At 42.4% G+C, this 19498-nt stretch overlaps 1 protein-coding gene across 1 annotated transcript in view; it reads left to right on the forward strand.

Annotated features, from left to right (window-relative positions):
* Nucleotides 1-201: 201 nt before the first annotated feature.
* Nucleotides 202-19498, forward strand: part of DNAJC1 (DnaJ heat shock protein family (Hsp40) member C1) — a 96286-nt gene continuing 76989 nt past the window's right edge. The window contains exon 1 of the mRNA XM_035317826.1: nt 202-399. Coding sequence (XP_035173717.1) covers nt 229-399 — 171 coding nt within the window. The 5' untranslated portion in view covers nt 202-228. The remainder of the gene's footprint in view (nt 400-19498) is intronic.

Genomic DNA, 19498 nt, shown 5'->3' on the forward strand with positions numbered 1-19498 from the left:
CCGCCGGTTGCCGGGGTAGCTGACGTCACGCCCCGCAGCGGCGGCGATTGGCCGGTCGGAAATTCCCCCCCCCCCCGGCCGCCCTCCCCTCCCCTCCCCGCCGCCCGCCCCCGCTGGGGCCGGCAGCCGGCGGGGCCGGGCCTGGCGCCTTCCCTTCGCGCCCGGGTGCTGCCGCTGCGCCCGCCCGGCCACGTCCTCGCTCTGGCCCTCGGTCGCCCGAGGGTCGCCATGGGCCGCCCGCCGCCCGCCCCGCGCCGCCGCCGGCCGCTGCTGCTGCCGCTGGCCCTGCTGGCGCTGCTCCTGCCCCGCGGCCGCGCGTGGGACAGCGGCGACCTGGAGCTCTTCGACCTGGTGGAGGAGGTGCCGCGGAACTTCTACGACTTCCTCGGGGTGCAGCAGGTGAGCGGGGGGACCCCCGAGCCCCCCCCCCCCCGGCACGGCCACGAAGATGGCCGGCTGCCCCCCGGCCCCTTCCCCCCCGGGGCTCCGCTCCCTGCCCGGGCGCTCTGCCTCGGCCCCCTGCAGCCCCGTGCACCTCCGTATGGCAGCCCCGGCGTGTGGTGAGCCGGCAGCCCTTCCCCTGGGGATGGCTTTTAAATGGTTGTGTTCACTTCTCGTGCCTCCGGGTTGCTGTGCCTGGGCTCCTCATCTGCTAGGCAACGCTCGGGAGTTATCTCACAGCGATCCCTGCGCACCTCCAGGTAGTTCTCGTCCACACACAGTCACGTCAGGCACTGCTGAGCCAGGTGCTTTCATCCCAGGTCCCTTGTTGCTGGCCTTGCTGCCGCGCCATGTCTTCAACTTGCCTGTCCTGGAGCCCACCCCATGGCCTTCGTTTCCCGGGTGCTGTTCTGCATGCACAGCCTTGCCTCATCTCTTACACACCAGTGATCCTCTTGTCACTTTCTCTGGGCAGTATTCCTCTCCTGAATCTCTAATTCTTTATGTGGTTTTTATTTTACCACTGTCCCCAGAAGATGCTCCATTCTTAGTTTCTCTCCTACCACCTCTACGTTGTGGTGTGTGATCCTGCTATTCTAATAACTTCTAAACTTCAAAGCCTGTTCTCTGTAGCCCTTGTAGTTACTGAGAATAAGACTACATTCAGGTGCGTTTTGTTAGGGCCTCCCCTGTAAAGAGAGGGGAGGTGTCTGCACCTGTAAGGGCCCTGTTTTGGAAACTACTGGTTGTGCTTGCAAGATGGTAGCTGGGGGATTCTGAGTCTTTCATCGCTTTTTGCTTTTCTTCTTAAGCCTCTGGTGTTAAATGCTATGGAATATCATCATATATATATCACAGCAAGCGCTGCCACACAAATTTCACTTTTATGAGCCTAAACGTTTCATTTTTAATTCCTGAAGAACAATTTTAGTGTTTAGGTAACGTAGGCATACAATACTTTGTGTTTTGATTAGCAATGTTAAAATCAGATGTTCATCTTTTTGTTCATATCGTCCACATTCCTTCTGGTTAGGGCTGAATCTGTACCTTGCACAGTAAGACTAACAAAATACAACATTGTGAGCTAGCAGAGCAATTTCTTACTAAACATCACGCTTCAACTCAGGCATTACGTTACTAGGAGATCATAACGGAGAATGTGAATCTCCTGCAATGTGCAAGCAGAGAAAAAGTTGAGAAAGCTGTACAGGTTTACAGGTTCTTCCATGTGGCATCTTCTCCTGCTGCTTGCTTCTCCAGCTCTGGCCTGTCCCAGCGTTTCAGGCAAGGCACTGAAGTAGGGCTCTGACTTGCACCGATTCGTGCGGTTTGGCGTACCGTGTCCAGAAGGTGGCTGGTCTTGTAATGGGGTCAAGGGAAGTGCACAAATGGGTGTTTTGTGCTCTGCCTTGGATGCCGTAACACACAGCTGCCTTTTAGCATAATGTCTCTGCATTCTGTTTGCATGTTTCCTCAGGTTTTCTGCTGTTTTCTAGAACTATGACTCAATGGAATTAATGTACTGGTTATTTTGTATGTCGCTATTGTTTTAGTTGGCGTGCCTTTGACTACAGTGCTGTGATTATCTTGTAGTTCTGGTGCTGGTGGTTGTGTTCCCATATGCTCAGGTGTTTTTCTTGGGGTTTGCACACAAGAGGGACAGGGACTGTGTGAATATAGCCTTTTGTGGCTGTGCCTTTGGACTGTTTCACAATCTCTCATTCATCAAAGCTTGTTTTTTTTTTTCCCTGTCTCCGTATTCCTCTGGTATTCATTGGTATTCATTGCCTTGTATTGTGTCTTGATAATCCCTTCCCCCATGTATTTATGGGAGAGGGAGATTGGGAGCAGGATGTAAGTTCCATGTCTAAAATGCAGATGCTCAACCATGCTTATTAACAGCAGCATATCAGGCTGCCAGATTTCTCTGGACGTCACCTTGTTTTTTTGTTTTTTTTTAAATGCAGGGAATGAGTCCAATACTTTCTAAAGGCATTACAGCATTAGATCTTGGTAGGAGAACTGTGGTGCTGGTGTTTTTTTGAAGCTCACGTGCACTGTCAGAAGCTGCTGTTGACCTCAAACGGCAAGGTGACTGTGGGAAGTCCTCTAACTCTCTCGCGTGCTTTGATGAAGCCTCTGGCTGCTGGATTTTCCCCTGGAATTGGAGAGAAATGATGATTTTGGTTGCTAGTCTGTATTTACTGGACTAAGGGTTTTGTGTTTTGCCTTCTCAGTGACCTTGCGGCATTGCACTGGCAGAGCGTTAGGTTCAAACGCTATTGTTGTCATGCTTTCCAGCACTGGTGACAGGGATGTTGCAGGATGTTATAATGAAAATGAGTTTTGTTGTGAAAGCGGAATGACAAAGAGTAAGATTGTGACTTAGTTATTCTAATAACTGTGCTTAGTGCTTGAATTCAAGGAAGAGTTGGCTGAGAAATTACAAGGGTTTGCAGCGTTTGAGGACGGAAGGGGCCTCTGGAGGTCATCTTATCCAGCATCCAAGTTGAGCACTAGAGGAAGAAGTATCTGAATGTGATGCAAGGACACACTCTATCTGTTAAGCCATTGGATCTGTAATGGCATACCATTTATAAAGGAGAGTTAAACTTAATTTTTTTTCCACTGCCATTTTGAACAATTCCTAAATTACTCTACCTTCATATTTCTTTGGTTGTGCTTAAATTGATGATGTGATTAACTCAAATGGCTCACTTAAAATATTACTGTTCTGAAGAAGTTTGACCTAGTAAAATGGAGAGATTACGATAACCTTTGGCTTGAGAAAAGATTACATTTCCATGTCTTCCAGTTCTTTACCGAAGTTGTGTCCAAATGAGGCAAATTAGAATCATAAACTCTTGACAGATCAGCTGTAATAATCACTCCCATAATCACTTCAATATGGAGAGCTTCAAACCGGCAAAGGGATCAGGACCAGATAGCACTCATCTTAAAGCTCACATGAAGTTGCTGAATTAAACCAGAGACTGTGCAGACTCAGTCATAAAATTACCTTGTTACCTGAGAATGTGAACATGCAAAAGCGATGCCAACTTTTTGGAAAAATTCCAGGAAGATCTGGGGAACTGTGAGCTTGTAGGGCAACACATGCCCCGATCGAGTTAACTTTGTCTGTTATGGCTGTTACTAGCCAGTACCTGCATAAATATGGTATGCTCTGGATGAACCAAGCTGGCATCAGCTGCACCCGTGCAACTTCTTGCCAAGCATGCTGTTGATTATAACTGTGTATGTGGCTTCAAGGGGACTGCCCGCTGCTGTACTATTTTTGGCTCTCTGTAAGGAAGGCACCACAGGCCTCTGATGTCTTGTGAAACTTCAGGATTTGTTCTAGAATACAAGGGGTTTGATGGAGAGGTTTTTAGGAAAAGTTGCTTGTTTGTTTGCGTTAACAACACTCTGCAGCATGAAGTGAAGATGTGTTAAGGTGCCCGAACTGTACTGTGAGAATTGGGCAGGGCAGTGTGCCTTGTATCACTTGGGACCAAGGAGTTTCTGAGTAAGGCTTTGGCTTCTGCAGGCCATCAGATAAGGGAACAGGTTTGTACTGTAAGTTCTGCTGGGCCCGTGCTGCGTATGAAAGCAAACACGAAGTTTCTCCAAGCATCCTGACGTGGTAGAAGAGGCCCTGGGACCTCAAAGTCCTGAGGAAAACTTAACGCATGGGTGCAATTTGCTGGCTGACACTAGGGGTGAATATATAGCCCCTGAAAATATTGAGTGCCTTCTTTAGTAGCAGTGTACACACGAGTTTTATTTTGAACAAGCTTAACACACGTGATTTTACTAAAAAAACTAGGTGCTGCATCAGTGTCACCGCTAGGCAGCGGATGGCTCGGTGACGGTGTAGTGCCAGGTCAGAGCTGTGTGTACACAGCCTGGTTTCAGTCCTGCAGCCTGCGAGCTCCTGGTGTGTTAGCAGTTCCCAGAAATTGCAAGACGTGAAAACCAAGGAGTCGGGTTTCCTCGGCTGCGAGAAGCCACGATGCCTCTAGACGAGCCGGAGGTGTTGGGCCAACGGGCCCCTTGAAAGGCCACAGGAACAGAGGAGCTGTGTGTGCCCTAGCAAGTGGTGCAGTCCGGCAGGGCTGTGTCTGCAGAAGGTAACGCTTGGTGCCGAGGAACTGATGCCCACACTGCTTGCGTTTCAGGGAATTTTGTTGTTGAACTCATTCCAGGCTGGCCGCGTGGGCTCGGTGCCCACTTGTGTTGAAGTGCGGTGGTTGAGCTCCTGGTATTCGTCTTACAGCTCGGTCCTATCCAAAAGGAACCCAGTTCGGCCCTTCCAGGGCTGCTTCATGGCACGCTGTCAGTGGGAAAAGTAAGGAAGTTTGCTTGGCACGTCCGCTCCTTAGCACATCTGTGCTGAGAAACTGAGGTAGATGCACTTTATGGGAAATGGCTTATGCTGAATTTTACCTCTTGACATTGCCTATTAAGGCAGGACCTTGCCAGAAATGAACCCTGTGACAAATTACCTGGCTTTTATGATATTCCCAGGCATAACGGCAGTCTAAGAAAACTTTCTGTAATAGGTTCTTGCATAGTTGGTGAATGCTGCGAGTGTGTTGCCCGCTGATGTTCATCGCTGCAGTTCTAAAGCTGTGGATTCACGTGTTATGTGGGTAAAGTTCCTGGGCATAGATTTGGTAATTTCTTGTCCAGAATGAATGGCTACCTCTGAAACTGTCAGTGTTACATTGTCTGGGGCTGCCACAGTTCCTGCTTTGAGGGGGGTCACTGTCCAAAACAAACAAAAAACCACAACCAAAACAAAACCCAAACAACTAGATAAAACTGTTTTAGCTGTAGAGCTTTGGGGGAACTTGAGTATGCAGGCTGGTCTCCTCAAGTGGGAGGAGGCATGTAAGGGGGAGCCGTATCTATTCAGGAATGCTCTCAAGTCCTCAGCAAAAACAGCCTACCTGTAGAGGTCTTCTCTCTCCCCTGGCTGGCTGAGTGCATGTAAGCAGGATGAGGTAGGAGAAATAGGAGGGATGCCCAGAAACTGAGCAGTCTGTTTCATCTTCCTGGTGACAAACTGGATCATGCTCTAAAGCCTTATTTTGGTTGTTCCTTCCAACACTCAAGGCTGTTCTCTTCTCTGATGCTTTCTAAGGGTAACGTATGTGGGTGCAGTGTTACTAAAGTCATCTGTGAATGTTTTAGAGAAAAAAGTCTCGGTTGGTAACACTGGTTTAGACTCCCAAGCTTTGCAAGTATTTGACTCAGTGAGATAGAGCTTCACACTTGTGCAATTCCAACCTGACTTACTGCAATGATCGTGTCAAAGCTGTGAGCTTTAGGCTTTTCTTATTTTGTAAGATTATTTTGGCTTTGCATGACAATTAGGATATCCACTCTGACTTTGGAGAGCCTTGTGCCGCGAAGTGCCACGTAGCAGCTTGATGGCTCACTGCCCATATTGGAGGAATCAAAGTTGTTGGGATAGTGATGAAACATCATGTCTAATAGTTCACGGTCTACATTCAGAAACCTGTTTCAGATTTTCTGCTTCATGTTCAAAATACATATTAAGGGGGTCTACTAGTTTTAGAAGGGTTAGACTTTAATGCGCTGTTGGTCACAGAATCTGAATTCTATGGCCAAAAAATGAAATGTTGCATCAACTTCAATGGTCCAGTCTGTCAAAAATAATTAGCTTCTGTAATGTCCAACTAGGTAGTAGTAGTAGCAGACTTTTATTTGGACAGTGAGAGAGATCACAGTTATTTCTTGAATCTGCGTGTTTCTTTTGGGTGGTGGATGAAAGGAAGGGTTCTTCAAAATCCGTTTTTTTTTTTTTTACTTTGGTTCCTATTACGGCAATTACAGCCAATGCCAATTACAGCCAAGAAGACCACCAAACCCAATCATCAACATTGAAGCAGTAATAGACTTCATTGCAGTAGTTCAAACAAAAATAGCAATAAAAAAATCCCAGCAAATCGCTTGCTAGTGGCTTTTGCTGTAATTTTGGTTTATTCCACAAAAGTAATTGTGTTTTTTCTCCGTATGTTATTTAGACATAACTCTGCATCCCTTCATGCTTTTAAGCTTTCTATTTAAATCTGCTACATTTAAGTTATACATGGAAGTGAGATTTCCAGCAGTTCTGGAAACTCTGTTTTTCATCAGAAGTGTAAATTAATTCAAGTTGTGCGAAGTCATTGTTGAGTTTATTCACTTGGATCCTATTGAACCAACTTGTTCTAAACTACAGGAGAGTTTGCTTGGACGAAATGCTATAGAGAACCAGTTATGATACCTGTGCTCAGATTTGTAACTGAGAATGGAGCAGGCTGTTGAATTTTGTATTTGTTGTTTTTAACAGTGCTGAACTTTCAGGTAAGCTGCTGCTACTTTACGTAATGTGTTGTGTAAGTGCACTGACAGGTATCATGTATGAATCAAATTCCCTGATGCTTTTATTCATGGCTGCAGTATTTAAAAATGATTGAGAAGTCTAGGCTTGTAAAACTTACATTTTCCAGTAAAATGTGTTTTCTGTATTGTCTTCTACTGACTTTTTGCTTGGACATTGTCCAAGGAAATCTATTTTTGTTTCTGTTGTTGTTGTTTTTATTACTATCTTTTGCTTTGATTGTTGTTGCCTCCTTTCTTAATGACATGAAAGTGTTGCAGAATTTGCCATTGGAGTTAGTTTCAGACATTTACTGATAGCTTTCCTTGACAAGTCAGTCATGTAATACTTTTCTGATTTATTTCAGATTATTTTTCTTCTTTCTTACTGTGCAGAGGGATGTGCAGTAGGGAACCCAAGGGAGAAAACAGTATGCAAAAGGCTGTGGAAGGGATAAAATAAGGAGTGATGATTTATTTATTTGGTTTGTGTGCAGCAACAATAACGTTTTAGCTGTTCTTCTCTTGCTCTCTGTGCTTTCCACTTTGCTAATCCTTTAAGGATGTGTCCATAATAGCTTTGTCTTCAAATTGTGGAAATAAACAATGTGCAATTTTAGCTCCTAGAAGTTCTGCGTTTGATTTGCAGTTGTTTGAAGGGAGTGACCAATTTGTTGGGGAGGAATGGTAGGTGACCTGTGCTGGTGGCCTCTGCTGCTTGTACACGGCTGTGTGTTTTATACTTGTCTTGAATTCGTCTCCTTTGCTGCAGTTGTACTGTATGTGACGATGTTGACCACCACATCAGGACTCATACCATCTCACCCTTATGTTTGGGAGGGGAGGCAGCTGTATTCCAGTGGAGTGTCCAAAAAGCATGGCTGTTTGAGCAAGCTACCCCCTCAAAAATACCCCAAATAATTATCTTCTTAAAATGTCCCATGAATGTGATACTGGGGTGAAGACTGGAAATGATTGCAGTATGTTTACTTCTTCACAGCTTGCAGCCAAACCGCCTGGGACTCCACAAGCAACCCTTGGGCGAATTGTGGGTTGGTTGTTAATACCAAGTTCTGCTCATGCAGCTGGAATGGGGAGCGCTCTGCATATTTGTCTTATCTGGACTGCAAAATACTGAATACCTGATAAAGACACAGTTCTATCTTGACTGAGAAATCAATTTCAGAAACCAACCTAGTTTAGTACTGTCTTTTCTGGCCACAGTATTAATTTGATCAGGTCTAGCCAACAGTCACGTAAGGCCCTTATACGTCCTGATAGCTAGCAGGATAACCAATGCCCTGATGATGATGAGATACTGTTAATTCAACGGCAGTGTCTTAATTTGTTAAAAGAAAGTATGGAAGCTATGGGAATGCATCCTACATATTCAGCTTTGCTTGCTTTAGGACAGAAATTTAAGAAGATAACATGCCCCTACTGTTAGTTCTCTAAATATCAGACAGGTTTTCTTTAAAAGTTCTTCTTTGTTAAAGACCTGAACTCCGAGGAAAGCAAACACAAAGACAATAAATGAAATAATCTCAGAAAGAAAACAAGACATCTGTAGTCAGTGTGAAGTGGTGTTTAAATTCACAGATATATTTGCATGCGAAGTTGACATGTTGCAGTGCAAAAGAGCAACCTGTGCAAGGGCACTTAAATAAAAGTGTCCCAATTTATTCTCTAGACTTCAAATAAAAATCCAAATAAATACTAAGACATTTTGTACTGAAACCTTTAAAACATCATAGTTTAAAATATGACACATAACATCAGGATTAAAGTTCTCTATTATTAAGGTAGAATTTGTGCTTCAAGTGTTTCTCTCTAACTCTATCCCTTTTACAGGGAGAATGAGTAGCATGTATTTAAATACACAATGTTCAGGTAGCATAACAAACTTACAGCTTCAAAGGCTTAAAAAAAGGCTCAAAGTTAAACATTGTGGTTTTACCACAAAACTGAGATAAAGCTAAGGCATGTGTGATAACGATCAGCTACACTACTAAATAATGTTTAATTGCACTTGTGTTTCAGTTTGCTGTCACAGTATGACAAATTGGAGCCCACTCAGGACAATCCCATGTCCTACTGTTAATGTAGCTCAAACTAGAAAACATTTCACCAACACCTCTCCTATGAAATTGTCTGATCTTAAGACCACCTGAACTCTGCACCAAATACCTACAAAGCTAGACTTCCCAGAAGGTGCAGCCTGATTTAATGCGTTATTACCCCATACTGATTATTGTTCCTTTGGGTTCTCAAACAATCTCACTCTTCGGCAATGCAGATGACAGCAAAGAGCCAAGTCTACCCCAGATTTGCATACCTTGGCATTAGTCAAGGTGCACAGAAGGTAGGATTAGATCCAGGGTTTAATTGTTTTAGGTAATACCTAGAAGTATGAGTATCTCAAGCAACTCTACTTAGCAGGAAAAGAAAATTGATTGTACACTAAGCTAAACCCTTGAAATACTTCATTCAATAAAACTTCTAGCTTTCATATGCTTACAGTTCCTATGTTTCAACCAGGTTCCCTGGTGTGAGATTTATCTGGATAAGTTTTAAAAACTTGTAGAAGTGACGGTGTATCATAAAACTGCCCCATGTCTTTTTCCTCAACAATTCAAGGCTAGCATTTCATAGAAAACAAAAAGTGAAGTTTTCATAGTGATTTATATAACAACAACAACAACAACAAAAATCTTACTTAAGCCAACAGGAATGATCAATGACATTACTAATAAGTGGCAGCATCAAAACCAGGCGACCTTGAGTAAAATAAATGTTTCCGAAGTGATAAACTTCAGAACATCACAATAGGAAGTTTGCTTAGGAGTTGATAAATCCATGGAATCAGTAGGGTATAAAGGTACCGTTAGTCAAAGGGGGTGGGGAACAACTCTGCGTTAACCTTAACACAAGCAACAATACAAACCCAAGGCTTCCCAAGGACCTTCTGAAAAGACAACTCCTGTCCAAGTCTGAGATGGTACAGAGTTACTGCTAGTTACTGATGCAAAGTTAGCAGAAGCAGATGACACAGTCTCAAGTTCCTTCAGAATATCTCAGTAAGAGGCCTGAGCTCCCAAGAAAATGTGTGTAATCATAAACAGGTAACAGTAGAAGAAGAAAACTGCATGACAACTGCTCTTCTTTCTTCAAGTAATTCATGAATAAAATGGCAATTTGGTGGTTTCTCTGCCAGTTCCGGTAGAATTGTTATATATGCAGCTAAAAAACGTGTGGACTACTTCTGATTTGTTAATATAGACTTATTATTTACCAGAGCAAACTAAAATGTCAAACTGTTTGTATTTTCAAAACCTCTTTATTTCTTTAAATATAATCAAAAGCAGGATGCTGGCTAGGGAGTGCTTGATGACAAAAATATAAAACATTTCATTTGGGAATAAAGCTACAACCATGCAATTGGTTAACTTATTTCGTGAGTCTTTCCTGTTGGAGGTGTTCAAGAGATTCCAACGCCAATGCATTCTTTGCAGTAAACAGGTCAAGAGAAGCTAATTCAGTTTGAAGTAAATATACAGGCACGTTACACCTAACAGGTAATTCAGATGTTAAGATGTTGCCAGGATGGCTTTCACTTGAGATCACTGTTGAAGGTAATTTCTGTACAAAGCTACAGACCTGCAGGTGAAGGAGGTAACCTAGCACTGGGGTGAGGGCACCACAAACTGTGCTGGCAAGGAGCTGGTTCCCATCTGTACCAGTAAATAAATGAGAAGAGGCCCTGAGAGCTACAGCCCAGGAAGTCTAACATCCATCCTTGCTAAAGGCAGTAGGGTCTATAAAAAATAAGGTCCCTGGAGCCAGGATGTGCTTGGTCTGTTGGAAGGACGCAGCACGGCTTCTGCAAGGAGAAGCCCTGCCTCACCGCCCCACCAGGGTCCTGGCGTGCTCCAGTGAGGGCATGGAGAGAGGATGCAGCAGGCACAGGGCAGTCTGGTTTGGCAAAACGCTCTGACAGGGTTCCACACCAAGGGTTATCCAAGAAACTAACTTGCCACAGGATGGGATGAGGGAGTCTTAAAAGCACAAGATTGATGAGCAGGACACAAAAAGCAAGGTTTAATGGCCAGTTTTCAGGGCTGAGACTGGGCAGCTGAAAGGTCTCCTGCTGGGGGATTGGTGCTGGGACTGGCAGTATTCAACACTTTCAGTGACAAGCTGAAGAGCAAAGCACGAGGTGAAATCTCGTGGTACTGTGAGATTAACTTCGCTGTAGGTAAGGGTAAGGTGACAGACAAAAATACATAAAGCCATAGTTACAGAGCAGAACTTGGAGCTGGCAATTATAAACCACGCAGCGATCTTGGATGCTGCTGACAGCTCTCCAAACCCAGTGCAGCAGCAGCTGGTTGAAGGGCGCCATCAGGAATGCACCCCCTAACATTGCTGATCAAAAACTGGGGAGCCTGAGAGGTGCAGGGAAAAACTGGGTGGCAATGCATGACTAGGTTCACATGTTCTCCTCAGGTAACACCATCGATTGCCCTTGGCTCTATTATTTTTGCTTAAGAATTAAATTTAAGGGTCACCCGGTCACAAGTGTATACATAGGAAACCAGGCAGTGCACACAGCATCCAGCATTCCTGGAAGGCATCCAAAACAAGGTAAAGCTATTCAGCTTTCTCAGTTGCTAATAACACTAAAAAAACCACCATGATTTCTAAACTGATACATATTTATCCTACTATAAATCCTCATTTTGAAGCCATGCTGAATGGCACCACTGAGGTAAAGATACTTTATTTCGTTGTTAAATTGATATTTCCAGTGATCAGAGGAATCTGTCAGTGCACGGAGGCAGTGATCTTCAACCAGTCAGTCACAGGGCCCCGGCAGTCCGTCAGCTACCTGCTCTCTCTCTTGTGCTTAAATCTAAGTTCACTCAGAGGTCCGCACCTCTGCCAGAAATTAAGGTGTCTACACATTGTAGTCATTTATAAGTAAGAAAGTTAAGTATAAAGGTGTAAAAGGCAAAAATCCCCGTGATTCAGATAATTAGCAAATCAGTAACTCATTGACAGGCTAATCTCTACCTGACCAGGGGAGAAGAAGCTTTTGTTTGCAAAATTAACGCAGCTTTCTGGTTAAGTACCTAGTATTAACCAGAAAACACAAAGACCAAGAAGATTTACTGAATACATTACTGGTGTGCACCAGCTTGGGAACTCTCACTACATAACTGAACATGAATGTACATCGGTTATGCTTCATTTTTAAGTACAGCACATAACTTAGGTACAGGAGAGGTTTGGTCTTTCACCATTGTAAACTGCAAAATACAACTGACTGGCTGACTCCTTCAATCTGTATTTCCACTGATATGGTCCAACACTGGAATTCATGGTTTTGTTTTGATCATTGCTGGGTTAAGCTTGTAGTGTTGGAAAAGTATTGGAACAGGGAAAAAAATCTGTGGAGCTGAAACTACAAACTACACGTTACAAACTCACAGAAGTATTGTCTACACGGTAGCTAAGAAACTTGTCTTGGAAAACAAGTTTATTCAGAATTTCTGATCAGTTGAAAGAAGTACTTGAGATTTTTATCTTTCCATTGAATAAGATTTTAAATAACTCCTAATAGGAAATGAGAAGAGGCTTCCATTTCAGATGATATTTAAAAAATACATAATTCCTACTGTTGCATTGTAGTAGCCGTGGTTAGGCACAAGATCCAGTAAAAACAATGACTAATATAATTATAAACTGTCACAAAACTCTAAGCGGCATTCAGCTTTTCTACTCTGCCATCACAGCACTTTTATTCCATAAGATAACACTGGGTGAATTAATCAGTGACTATGAAATGATGATTATTAACTACATTAACTATAAAAGCCAGTCTAAGTCAGTTTGAAATTTAATCAGAATCATTGCAGAATCATTCACAAAATATGTCAGGTAAGACAGATGGGTGGATGGGGTGCTTAGGGGCATGGGTTAGGGGCGGACTTGGTACTGTTACGTGATGGTTGGACTTGATGATCTTATGGCTCTTCCAACCACAGTGATTCTCTGGTAACAATAATTACTGCCTCTTAAAGAAGAAGCTACTCATCCGTATCAGTGCAGTAAGGCTCCTTCAACAAGCAGATGTGCTTCGTGTTGAGACAGCAGCATTTCAGAGCTACAGCTATAGAACTATGTATGTACAGAGCATGACTACGCTAGTTCTGCCTTTCCCCTTTAGTCAGAGAACAGCTGGAGCGATGTTATTTCAAAATCTCCAGTGCGTCTTCAAATTTTCTCCAAAAGTTTTCCAGATTAGCACTGAGAAGAATTTTGGATTTAGCAAAGGTGGGGGGCTGCATGTGATTTGTCTTGTGGTCTGATTCCACTGCTTGTTTGCTTGACATCAAGAAGAACACGTTGAAGGCCTGTGAGCCAGGTCGTTTAAGAAATTTGCACCCAAGCCATCCATCAGATGGGAGCCCAGTAATACCCAACATCTTGGCACAAACTCTGCCAGGGGTTACAACCCTGTTTTCAAGGGCTACATTCAAACCGTGTTACTGTTTATAGAAGGTAATGTACACCACATGTACAACATAGGTTGCCACATACATTCAAATTGTTTACAAATAATCACTTTTATACAAAATTATAATATCCAAACGAGGTTGACAGTCTAACAAACTGCTAAAAAGCCCAACGATCTCTTCGTATTCAATGAAAAGAAAAAGCTTCAGGAAAAAAAAAGTACACACACACTACTGTTTCAGAACCTGAAATTGAGAAAAACTTTTAGCAAACACAATGTACGAAGCAAAAGCAAGAACACCAACAAGCAAACCAAAAACAAACCTGCAGGCTTTCAAATGCTGCATTAATTTCTTAGTCCGCTAAGATGTTGTGGAAAACTGAAACATTTCCAGTATGCATTAATTTTCTCATTTTATTCTTTTTAATATCAGAGCTATTTTTACAGATGAAAACCCCTTTGTTATTGCTTATACTCTCATTCCTTCTGGCTCGGCTGTGCAGCAGCACCACATGCTCTTTGTTGCTGGCTCTGCTGAGAGCATAAGGAACACCAACCAAAAAACAATTTTAAAAACAGATTTATTTTTTTTCAATATTGCCGAGTATTGCATCCTAAAATTAAAATAGCATCAGATGTGCCTCCAAATCTCCCTTAAAGCTGAACTTTATCTAGATCTGATTAGAAAATTGTGTTAACCTTCTGTGTAAAATGGCTGTGTTTTATATACACCAACGTAGGAGGAGGAAAGACTCCTTGAAGGACATCGATCACTCAGATAACCCTAAGAATGAAAAATGAAAGAAAACTGGTGGGTTGCAAAATGTGGGAATTAACTGATCTTTTCCCCCCAGTATCTAATGGTGTCTTTGCATAGCTACATTAATACTAAATGAATGTTAATTTGCATGCAGAAAAATGCTGTTTTATGGTAGGAGTACTTGAGATAATTGTACAGGCTTTAGAAAATGCAGTTCTGACTCTGTCACGTGGCTGTGCTTTGGCATCCCTGGAACGTCAGGAATAACAGATTCGTGTGCTGGCAGCAGGCACCTTGAGAACAGGACTCATTCTCACAAAGATCTGTCTTGTAATGACTTGATTAACAAAAAGTATCATTACAAGAGGTGAAGAAAAAAACGTCGAGGTGAGTTAGACGAGTGTAAAATCTATCACCTAGCCAAGTGTGATACAGTGTGGGATAGCACTTGGCTGCGTCTTAACACGCTGGTGAGAGGAAGGAAAGCCGGAGAATTCCAGCGTATACTTGGAGCAGCCACTGCCGGGATGTTTCTTACCACCACTTTGCAGATTACTTCACAGCCTTGAGCTCTTCTGTATTACACTTTTAAGGTACATGTTGAATTGGCGATCTTAGCAAGAATCATTGCATATGCTCTGGCACAAATGCTTTAAAACTGATTTTAAGCATCAGTAATCTGGAGGAAGTCCTGTAGTTGCTAATACAAACCAAGGAAAGAAGCTGATCTTCAGAAGAAACATTGCTGATCTTCTGATGACATTTTGCTTATCAGGCTGCTCTTCGATTTCTGGTTAAGTTGAACCTTGGTAGTTTTACTTGGATTAAGTGTGGAAGCTTGTTTTCTGCCAAAGCAGCATCCAGACAATGTCTTGGATGTGTTGATCTTTAATTTCTAGGCCATAGCTTTCCTTCTAGGAGGGAGACACCCTTGATCTAGGAATTTTAGATCTAGGTTTTCTCCCAGTTACTACTAGAATAAACACCTGTGGCCCAAAAAAGGAAGCAGACACTTTCCCTAGGCTCCCTGCTTAGTCTGCTTCACTTGCTCATCATTACTTCCTTCGCCCACAAAAGATCCAAACAAATCCCTGAAATGAGTGAATTTCTCTCTGTTCCTCTCTAGACTTCATGGCAGATCTGCTTAGACCTGCCCGCTAGGGTTGCATTTCCTAGGTTAATCTAGTATTTGGCAAAAGGTCTGCAGTTTTCACTGGGCATCACAGATTTTTTATCTTTATTTTGCCATTTCCATTCTCTTCAAATTAACAGTCCCAGAATAATGATAGAGAACAAGATAGTTACCTAAATATAATGCTTGTTTTTCTTTGCTGTGCCACGGGCTTTATTTTCCACCAAGACAGCATTGTTGTGGGGGCTGCACTGAGGGTTTTTCTTTAGTGAGGACGGCATATAGGGTCCCTGGTGGCCGCGGCTGAGAATCGCTGAGCTGACACCGATGCTCGAGTGCTAAGGCTTTGTAAATACCTTTTAGGAACCTCCTGCATTGCAGTTCATGGTGATTGTCCACGCAGCCCCTGGAGCTAATAATTATTCCGTCTTTTTTGATGATGTTTTCCATGGCTTTTGTGCTGTTGTTTTTCTTCCTTCTGTTCTAACTTTCAGAGGCAGAAGGAGTGAACGGTCTGACAGTGCTCTCTGTCCTGCTCAAGAATATACTATACTTTGTCTTCTCATTCTTTTTTTTTTTTTTAATCCTCTTATTAAGAACTGCATTTAGCAATCAGAGATACCGTAACTTTTAAAACACGCTGTCTCTGGATACATTTCTCTATCAGCGTATTCAATACATCCTTTTGAGAGATCTGCAATTAGCTTGGGTTACATGTAGTCATGTTCAGGAAGAATAACTAAGGATTTTATTTCATTTTTAAAATCTCCGATGTCTTCTGTTTGTCTCCTTTAATCTTGGAGGTCATCTTTTCTCTTTATTCTGTGGTTAGTTTGTTGGTTTTTAAATGTATTCCTGCTGCCGTCATGTTTTACTGTGGCTTTCACTGCTCATCATAAATTCTGTCCTTTCTTTTAGCTCAGGAGCTAAAGTGCTTGTGCGCACCCTGGTTAACTTACAGTTTAATTGCTTCAGGAAGAGCCTTTTTGTCTAATCCCTATGCTTTCTGTAACTGAAATGACCATCTAAAATTGGTGCTGGCTTTTCAGTTGGACCTCGAGGTTGGATTGCCAAGCAACAGGCAGTTAGAGCTGCCTCAAGCTTAAAGCTGCATGTGATTTTAGGCTGCACATTATAGTTCTTCTCTGTGTTCCTTTTTTATTCTCTTACTTTTTTGCTTTAAAAAAAAAAAATCTCGTATTTTTTATTTTTTCCTACTCATGTTGTTTCTGAAAGTCCATTTTCATTTCTGCATGTCAATGTAAATCCTGTTCTCCCTCCCTCAACACTGCAGAAGAAATCATTGTCCTAAGCTTCATAATCCATACTTCTGATCATTTGTGGCTTTCTCTAGTCATCCTTGAGCAAATATTTGATGTGGTCTCAATTTGGGTATATAGGTATTACACCAGTGGTTATTATGAAGGAGAATTTTCCACAACCGTGTTTGCAAATTGCTGGTACAGCATTTCAGCATCTTTGGACATGCAGGCTGGGCTCTCAGGCCAAGCAATCAGAGAAGTCAGGTCTCTCAGACTGCCTTCTGGCACACGGGTAGCGTGGGTCTCTGGAGGCTGCTTTCCCAATGGCACAGATGCCTTTGTGTGAGCAAAGAGCTTCTTGGCAGAGCTGTGGAAGTAGGTGAGCGGCCACCCAGTACTTTGGCGGCACGGGTTTAGTCTGTGGGCTGGTCCGTACAGGATCTGGCAGAAGCAGTTCAATATTACTAAGGTAGAGGTATTTCAAGTCGTGGTGAAGACCTTGTGGGCTTTCTGCAATTTACAGCACTGTATGTGGGAGTGATGAGCAACTGGAGGAAAGTTGAACCCTAAGTCACTCACAGGGCTGAAATCGAAGTCACCAAGGGCTTGCAGCGTGGCTCTGCTGTTCCTTATTAGCTCGGTTTCCTATGTATTCCATCCAGACAAACCCTCCCAGTTTTTGGTGCGGTCTGTGTTTGTTTCCCATAGGTTGCTGTTGATTGCAGAGCACTAAGCCTTCTGACTCAGTGAACGTCCCCAGTTCTTACAGCTGGGCGCACAAAGGCAGAGGCTGACATAGCTGCCTGCTTGCTGCATGAGGCGCTGCCAAAGCCACGGCTGACGTTTTGCCCTTGCTTTTGAGATACTGCCAGTAGGCAACACTAAGGCTGAGGAGATGCTTGTGCTCTTCCCTCTAATTAACGTTGTGGTCTTCCCTCTCATCGTCAAATTCAGTATTTTTCAAGTGTATTCAAGTGTATTTCAAGTGTAATGTCTTGCATGCATTATTGCTAAAAAATGTTTTTATAGTGAGACCTTTTTGTTCTAAATACGATGTTGGGGAATATGGATGTAGACCTTTATTCTGTGCAATTTGAAGTAAAAATGAAATGTAGATTTTGCAACCATTGCTTAATTATTTGTGTGAGGTTTCTGAGCGCTCCAGGGCAGATGTGCAAGAAGTTCAGTGATAAGAGCCATAAAGGTTGTCAGCACTCCGTGTTTGTAGTTGTCTCTGCACTATAGTGGTCATTTAATCTGATTATTGAGATTTTACATTTTTAAGTTCAGTTTTGGTTTCTTACCACTTGATGGCAGTGAAGGAGCTAGTGTTGCCAGGCAAAGGTTCAGGGCAAGAACCATTATGAATAACAAAAGAGGAGGTACAAAGGAAGCCTCTGACATTTAATATTGTTCACATTTCTAGGTGATATTACATATACCACAAATGACAGCAGAGGAAGAAAAGCCTCTAGATGGAGCTTCAGTACTTCCAATGGGGATGAGTGGTTTGCTCCTATTTATAATAATTATTTCAAGCAGCAACTTCTCCATATAGGAATGGATTGATACCAGACATAATCAATAAGTAATATTGGTGCTTCTTCTATAACAAACATACTGTCCTTCTCAAAGAGCATGAAATTCTGACTTTTTTCTCACTCTTTTCTTCAAATCCTACTGCCTCTCAACGTTCTTAGGAATTCTCAGATATTGGTAAAAATATGCTATGTAGGTTAAGTATCGGTATAGTTATTCAAGATTTTTTAAAAGGTTAGGTTGAATTTACTGGTGGACCAAGAACAGAAACATGCAGCTGAAATTGTAAAGTGTCCTGTGGTATTTATTGTTTTGCATGGCCAAGTCTCGGCGAAGCAGCGTTTGTTTGTAGCGTTAAATATTACAGTGCATATGCGTGCGTTTGAGGCACTTCATTGGCGAAGGCTCTTTTGCACTCCCTACACCCATGTACACCTCTTGCCAAGCTGGTATGGGGAAATGAACCATATAATGGCCCTGCTATAGTAATTGGCTCCACATGGGTGGACTCTAGCGCACAGACAAAACCTTATTTGAAGTAATTGGTGCTTTGTGTAGGTACAAGGGTCTGTACATGCAGATTTATTTAGGATCCTGGGTCAAACCTTGGCATTAGTAAAGGTTTCAATTTCATGCAGTGTCTTTGACGTGTAAGTGATTTTGAATGAGTATCAAAACCATCCATACAGATAATAGCAAGCAACTTGATTGAACTTGTTCGTTTAAAATACACACACCTAATATTTTACAGTTAAGTTTTTGATTGAATACTGAAGAAAGACGTCAGCGTGTTGAGTTTTGTGAAAAGTACAGCCTGTTATTAATTGTAGAAAATACCGAAAAAGCAAATGATGACTCTGTATTGCTATTAAATATATTAATCATTAGTAAGATTGTTCTAGTTCTATGAAAGGCAATGCTATGTAAACTCTTGGATGAAGATAAATGAAAATTCGTGGGAGTTATCGCATATTTACTTTGGTTGCAGTTGCTGTTGGTATTTTTAAAAAGCATTCTTATTTTAAAAAAGCATTTAAACTCACTATTTCTAGTATTAGCTGGTGTCTGCCCGACTGAAATGTTCTTGTAATATTGTGGCACTTCTTCATCAGTGGTATTGTAATGAGTTTCTTATCAGTGCTGTTTTGAATAGGATTTGTTAGAAAACAATGTTTTATGAAGTTTCACTTCATCATGTGGTATAGGTTGGTTGCATTTATTTTAATGTCAGTGGAAAATTTTAGCTACTGTGGTGCAATAAGATTTTAAAAGAAGCTAGTGCAGGCTTTTCCAGCTGCTACTATTTGATTTAGGGGAATTTGAAATTTGAAAGGTACTAACAAAATTATCACAGCATTTGGAACATGAAATCGATTTGTTTTAGGAAGTTAGTGTTAATCTTGCTTTGTCTGCTTGCCAGGTTGAATAGCATAATTGCCAAAAATCAGATACGG

The sequence above is a fragment of the Oxyura jamaicensis genome, chromosome 2 (assembly GCF_011077185.1).
Source record: "Oxyura jamaicensis isolate SHBP4307 breed ruddy duck chromosome 2, BPBGC_Ojam_1.0, whole genome shotgun sequence".
Taxonomy (NCBI): Eukaryota; Metazoa; Chordata; class Aves; order Anseriformes; family Anatidae; genus Oxyura; species Oxyura jamaicensis.